General features: G+C 49.4%; 1 protein-coding gene across 1 annotated transcript; it reads left to right on the top strand.

Annotated features, from left to right (window-relative positions):
• Positions 1–5: 5 nt before the first annotated feature.
• LOC119977783 (sialidase-3-like) lies at positions 6–1,724 on the top strand (the record flags this gene model as incomplete). Its single annotated transcript, XM_038818991.1, has 1 exon — positions 6–1,724. A coding segment is annotated over one exon (624 nt), but the record flags the coding sequence as incomplete, so codon positions are not given.
• Positions 1,725–7,242: the final 5,518 nt, after the last annotated feature.

The following is a 7,242-nucleotide window of genomic DNA, read 5'->3' on the forward strand; positions in this document are numbered from 1 at the left end:
TGATCCCACCTTGGTTCTTCACGCAGCCCCACTCACTTTACTTCTACAGTGATGATGGCGGAGACAGCTGGAAAGTGTCAAAGCCAATAACTGAGTACCAGGCGCTGGAGTGTGAGCTAGCGGAGATCACCATCACTGACAGCTACCACATGCTGTACTGCAATGCCCGGACAAATGGTCGTCGCAGGATGGAGGCCTTGAGCCAGCACCCCAGCAATTTTGAAATTGTCCGCTTAGCCAAGGGGCTGTCAGAGACTAAGGGTGGGTGTCAGGGGAGTGTGGTGAGCTTCCAGCCCCCAAAGCCAATCGGCAAACTGTCCAATAGTCATGAGCCATTCATCAAGATGTCCTGGCTAGTGTACACGCACCCAACTGGTGAACACTGCTGTTTCCTTCATAGGCGCAATCGGACTAACCTGGGTGTTTACATCAATTTGATGCCCCTGAAGCCTAAACATTGGTATGGACCTTGGATCATCCAGACTGGGCCTAGTGGTTACTCTGACCTCACCTACCTCGATGAGATAGAAACCTTTGCTTGTCTATATGAGTGTGGTGCTTCAAAGTCCTGGGAACAAATCGCTTTCTGTCTCTTCACCATTGAGGATTTAATGGAAAACATCTTCTAATGGCACAATCACAATTGGAGATTCTTCCTTTGGCTTCTAGATCTACCTTGTCAACGTTCAGAAATAATCTTCCCAGATGTTAAGACAGTTTTAAATATGTGAGACAGATGTGTGTGTCAGTGTGTGTGTGTGTGCGCGCAAGTGAATAAATGTGCACAAGTGAGAGTGTACTGAGAATATGTGCTAATGTTTGAGTGCATGTGAATGCGAGAATGTGAGTTCTAGTGCATGTAAATACGTGAATGGTGTGTCTGTATGTGTGTGTTCATAATTGTACATGTATGCTATGTGTGTGTGTGATTAGGTGTGTAGATACTTGTGCAAGAATATACGAATGTATGTGCGAGTGTGTTTTCCCAAGTATGATTTATGAGTGCATATGTGAATTTGTGTGTGTGTGTTAAAGTGAGCCCATGTGCGTGTCTGTGTATATGTGCGCAAGAATTTGTGTCCCAGGGGTGGTTGCAGAAGATCAAACAGGCTTCGTGAAGGGCAGGCAGCTCGTGAGTAATATAAGACGGCTGTTGAATTTGGTGATGAATCTGTCGAGAGCTCTGCTACCGGAGGCGGTGGTGTCCATGGGCGCCGAGAAAGCATTTGATCGGGTGGAGTGGCGGTATTTGTTCGAAGTTTTGGAAAAGTTTGGGTTTGGGCCGAGATTTGTGGCATGGGTGCGGTTGCTGTATGTGGCGCCAAGAGCGAGGGTGAGGACGAATGGTATGAGCTCACGAAGCTTTGACTTACACAGGGGTACGAGGCAGGGTTACCCGCTGTCGCAGCTGCTGTTTCCGCTGGCCATAGAGCCATTGGCGATGGCTTTCAGGGGGTCGGCAGAGTGGCGGGGGATAATGAGGGGACAGAGGGAGCACCGTGTGTCGCTCTATGCCGATGACCTCTTGCTGTATGTTTCGGATCCGTTCGAGAGTATGGGAAGGATTATGGGCCTATTGGGGAAGTTTCGAGGGTTCTCGGAATACAAGTTGAATGTAGGGAAAAGCGAGGTATTCCCGGTGAATGAGCTGGCACAGCGGGCGAATTTAGGGGGATGCCATTTATGGTAGCGAGGATAGGTTTAGGTATTTGGGGATTCCAGTAGCGAGGGAATGGACGGGGCTCCATAAGTGGAACTTAGCAAAGCTGGTGGAGGAGGTCAGGGAGGATCTTAAGAGGTGGGATACACTGCACTTAACGTTGGCGGGGAGGGTCCAAGTGGTGAAAATGAATATTCTGCCGAGGTTCTTGTTTATCTTTCAGGCTCTCCCGATCTTTACACCAAAGGCCTTTTTTCGGAAAGTGGACACAATCGTCTCTGACTTTGTATGGGCGGGGAAGGTGCCAAGGGTGGGGAGGACCCTGCTACAGAGGCAGAGGCAAAGTTGGCATTGCCAAACGTGCTTCATTATTATTGGGCAGCAAATGTGGACAAGATGCGGTGGTGGTGGGAAGGAGAAGGGGTAGAGTGGGTTAGGATGGAGGAGGAATCTTGTGAGGGGTCTAGTTTGAGGGCTATGGTGACGGCAGCATTGCCAATGGCTCCGAGTAGGTATTCAGGGAGCCCAGTGGTGCAGTCGACGGTGAAGATATGGAATCAGCTGAGGACGCATTTTAGGGTGGAAGGGATGTCGGTGCTAACGCCGCTGTGCGGGAATCATGGGTTTGAGCCCGGGGGGGCGGGGAAGGATAGTGTATACAGAAGGTGGAGGGAAGTGGGGCTGGTCACGGTGAGGGATTTGTATTTGGAGGAAGGGTTCGCCAGTCTGGAGGAGCTAAGGGAGAGGGTAGAGCTGCCGAGGGGTAGTGAGTTCAGGTATCTACAGGTTAGGGACTTTCCACGAAAGGTCTGGAAGGGGTTCCCTAGGTTGCTGTGATACACCCTGCTGGAGTGACTGCTGCTTCCGGATGTGGAAGGGGAGGGAAGAATTGGGGATATATATAAGTGGCTGGGAGAGCAGTGATATGAGTGGGTGTGAAGATCAAGGAGAAATGGGAAGCGGAGTTGGGAATGGAGATCAATTGGGGAGTATGGAGTGAGGCACTGCGAAGGGTAAACGGGACCTCCTCTTGTGCAAGGATGAGCCTGATACAGTTTAAGATGGTGCACAGGGTGCATATGACTCGGGTGAGAATGAGTGGGTTCTTTCAGAGGGTAGCAGATGAGTGTGAGGTGTAGGCGGGAGAAGCGAATCATGCGCACATGTTTTGAGGTGAAAAATTGGGAAGATTCTGGGCGGGAGTGTTCACAGTCTTAGCCAGGACAGTGTAGGAGGGAGTGTACCCGGACACTTGGTGGCGATATTTGGGGTTTCAGAGAAGCCGGAGCTCATGGAGAGGTGGAAGGCCGATGTCTTGGCCTTTGCCTCTCTGATTGCACGGTGACAAATTTTGCTGGAGTGGCGGACGGCATCGTCACCAGGGGTAGCAGCTTGGTTGGGTGACCTGTATGACTTCCTGTGGTTAGAGAAGATAAAGTATGAGTTAAGGGGAGTTTGAGAAAAGGTGGGGGATGTTTGTGACTGTGTTTGATGAGCGTTTGTCGTTGGGGGGTGAAAAAGGAGAAAAATCTGTTCAAACTGTATAGTTGATTATTGGGAAGAATGTTTCCCGGGGTCTCTATTTGCTGTTTGATAAAATGCGTTTGAAAAATATGTGCGCAAGAATGTGACTGGGAATGCATGCGTGAGAGCCTGTGTGCACGAGTGTGAGTAGCGGCTGTGTGATGATTGTGAGGCGGTGAGTTTTTATGTAAGAGTGTGTGTCTGTGAGAACATGATTAGGTGTATGTAACTGTGTATGTGTGTGAGACTGTGTATGAGTATGCGTGTGTGACTGAAAAAGTGCGTGTAACCATGTGAGTATCTGTGTTGAGACTGAAATGAAAACTGAAATTTAAAAAATTAACACTGAGAAGTGTGAGTAAGTGTGTTTATATGCGAGTGTTGAGTGCGTGTGGGAGTGTTGAGTGCGTGTGGGAGTGTTGAGTGCGTGTGGGAGTGTTGAGTGCGTGTGGGAGTGTTGAGTGCGTGTGGGAGTGTTGAGTGCGTGTGGGAGTGTTGAGTGCGTGTGGGAGTGTTGAGTGCGTGTGGGAGTGTTGAGTGCGTGTGGGAGTGTTGAGTGCGTGTGGGAGTGTTGAGTGCGTGTGGGAGTGTTGAGTGCGTGTGGGAGTGTTGAGTGCGTGGGGAGTGTTGAGTGCGTGGGGGAGTGTTGAGTGCGTGGGGGAGTGTTGAGTGCGTGGGGGAGTGTTGAGTGCGTGGGGGAGTGTTGAGTGCGTGTGGGAGTGTTGAGTGCGTGTGGGAGTGTTGAGTGCGTGTGGGAGTGTTGAGTGCGTGTGGGAGTGTTGAGTGCGTGTGGGAGTGTTGAGTGCGTGTGGGAGTGTTGAGTGCGTGTGGGAGTGTTGAGTGCGTGTGGGAGTGTTGAGTGCGTGTGGGAGTGTTGAGTGCGTGTGGGAGTGTTGAGTGCGTGTGGGAGTGTTGAGTGCGTGTGGGAGTGTTGAGTGCGTGTGGGAGTGTTGAGTGCGTGTGGGAGTGTTGAGTGCGTGTGGGAGTGTTGAGTGCGTGTGGGAGTGTTGAGTGCGTGTGGGAGTGTTGAGTGCGTGTGGGAGTGTTGAGTGCCAACATGTGTATTTTGTTTTAATTTTCTTTCCACTGCTGGAGGTGCCCATTTCTCAGAAACAGCTTACTTTTTGTGCAAGAACCCACTTGCTATGTGAAATTTGCCCTTAATAACATCACACTCCAGTCAAATTCTGACCACCCACCCTGACTTGTGGAGCAGGATAGTGATCTGGAGCAGAAACCCCCATCAGTATTTTCTGGTCCTGAACACTTGGAGAAGCAGGAACTGCAAAGCAAGGAGAATGTGGAATTTCTTACTAAATGGACGAACAGCAATTGAAGCATTTTAGGGGGAACCAGATAAATACATAACAGCACAGGAGTCCATTCAGCCCATCATGTCCCTGTTGGCTCTCTCATGCGCAATGTGGCTTGTTCCACCCCAACCTTTGAGCCATAGCCCTGTGACATCTTTTTTCTTCCGATAATTAGCCAATTCCCTATTGAAAACCTTCATTGATCTGCCTCCACCAGACTCTCAGGCAGTGCCTCCGGATCCTGACCACTCACTGCATTAACAGACTTTTCCTCATGTGCTATTAGTTTGCGTGCCACTCCCCTTAAATCAGTCTTGTCACAGTCTTGTCACAATGGTTCACAATCATTTCAATGATACAGTTCCTCCATATTTATTCTCACCAAGGTTGCTTTAACAGAACCTTCCAAACTCATGACCATCTAGAACACAGGCAGCAGGCACATGAAAACACCACCACCTTCCCGAAACTCCCTCCCTAACAGCACAGTGGGTGTACCTACACCACATGGACTGCAGCCGTTCAAGAAGGATTCAATTCCAGCCTTAGGTAACTGTGGAGTTTCTCCATGTCTGCGTGGGTTTCCTATGAGTGCTCTGGTTTCCTCCCACAGTCTAAAGATGTGCAGGTCAGAGGGCTCGGTGGCACAGTGCTTAGCTCTGCTGCCTCACGGCGCTGAGGACCCAGGTTCGATCTCGGCCCCGGGTCACTGTCTGTGTGGAGTTTGCAAATTCTCCCCGTGTTTACATGGGTCTCAACCCCACAACTCCAAAAGATGTGCAGGTTAGGTGGATTTGCCACGCTAAATTGCCTCTTAGTGTCCAAATGTTTAGGTGGGGTTATTGGGTTACTGGAATAGAGTGGGTGAGTGGACCTAGGTAGGGTGCTCTTTCAGCTGGTCGGTGCAGACTCAATGGGCCAATGGTCTCCTTCTGCACTAGTGATTCTATATTTACAGAGTACCTGGGAACACCACCATCCAAGCCAATCACCACCCTGACTTGGAAAGAAATCGGCCGCTCCTTCAAAATCCTGGAACTCCCTCTCTTACAGCAATGTGGGTGTAAAAAATAGAAGCAAAGTACTGCGGATGCTGGAATCTGAAACCAAAAAGAAAATGCATTCGCTGCTCCCAATGTGGTCTCCTCTATATCGGAGAGACCAAATGCAGACTGGGTGATCGATTTGCTGAGCATCTTCGGTCTGTGCGCATTCAGGATCCTGACCTTCCTGTTGTTTGCCATTTTAACAAAAGACCCTACTCCCATGCCCACATGCCTGTTCTTGGCCTGCTGCAATGTTCCAGTGAAGCTCGACGCAAACTGGAGGAACAACATCTCATCTTCCGGTTAGGCACGCTACAGCCTTCCGGCCTGAACATCGAATTCAACAACTTCAGATGATCAGCTCTACCCCACCTCGACCCATTTGTTTTCATCCCATTTCATTTGAACTGCCTTTTACCACTTCGTTCTTTTTTGTCTTTCTTAATATATGTTAAACCCCCCCGCCCACCATCATCTTATCAACCTTTCCTTACCCTTTCTCCACTTTGCTTCCCCCTTCCCCTCCCCCCCCCCCCCCCCCCCCCCCCCCCCCCACACCTACAGTTCACCCTCTGATGTTAGTTTCCCTGCTTTTTGACCTTTCACATCTTTTGTTCTCTCAGGAGACTGCCATTAGCACTCTTTACCCTTGGTATCTGTGGCCATTAACACTCTTTACCCTTGGTATCTGTGGCCATTAGCACCCGGTTTCCCTGGGTTTCTGTGGCTATGACTCATCTTTCATTCTCACTCCACAGTATAAATATTTCCCTCTCTCCCTGTCTGTTAGCTTTGACAAAGAGTCATTGGACTCGAACCGTTAGCTCTTTTCTCTCCCTACAGATGCTGCCAGACCTGCTGAGATTTTCCAGCATTTTCTTTTTGGGCACTGTGGATGTACCTCCATTACATGGACTGCAGCAGTTCAAGAAGGCAGCTCACCACCACCTTCAGGGCAATTAGAGATGGGAATAAATGCTGGTCAAATATATATCTGTTTCTGTAGCATAGTGGTTATTACAATCACCACACAAAAGGTACTTGGTTCAAAACTGGGTGGAAATATTTTATATATGCAACCACATCCATCGCACACATTCAAGATTGTGATGACAGAGGGAGCAGGCATTTAGGTTTTAAGAGTTCTTCGTCGCATATGTTTTTCCCTCGGGTAAAGCCTTAGAATCATAGTACAGAAGGAGGCCATTTGGCCCATCGAGTCTGCACTGACCCTCAGCAAGTGCACCCTACCTCGGCCCATGCCCCCACCATATCCCTGCAAACCCATCTAACCTTTTTGGACACTAGGGGGCAATTTAGCATAACCAATCCACCTAATCTGCACAACTTTGGACTGTGGGAGGAAACCGGAGCATCTGGAGGAAACCTGCGCAGACACAGAGAACTTGCAGACTCCGCACAGATAATGGCCCGAGGCCAGAATTGAACCTGGGTCTCTGGTGCTGCGATGCAGCAGTGCCAACCACTGTGCCGCCCTCAGAGGTATTAAATAGATAGATTGGCTGTTGTTTACTGGTCACAGTAGCAGATTACTTTTGTTCCATTCCAGTCCAAGTGTGGTAGCAAAGTCCTGAATCAGAATCCTGGTCTGAGGTCAAGGCTAATCTGAATATAAAAGCAAATTACTGCGGTTGCTGGAATCTGAAACCAAAGGGAAAATGCTGGAAAATCTCAGCAA

Source organism: Scyliorhinus canicula, chromosome 14 (assembly GCF_902713615.1).
Source record: "Scyliorhinus canicula chromosome 14, sScyCan1.1, whole genome shotgun sequence".
NCBI lineage: Eukaryota > Metazoa > Chordata > Chondrichthyes > Carcharhiniformes > Scyliorhinidae > Scyliorhinus > Scyliorhinus canicula.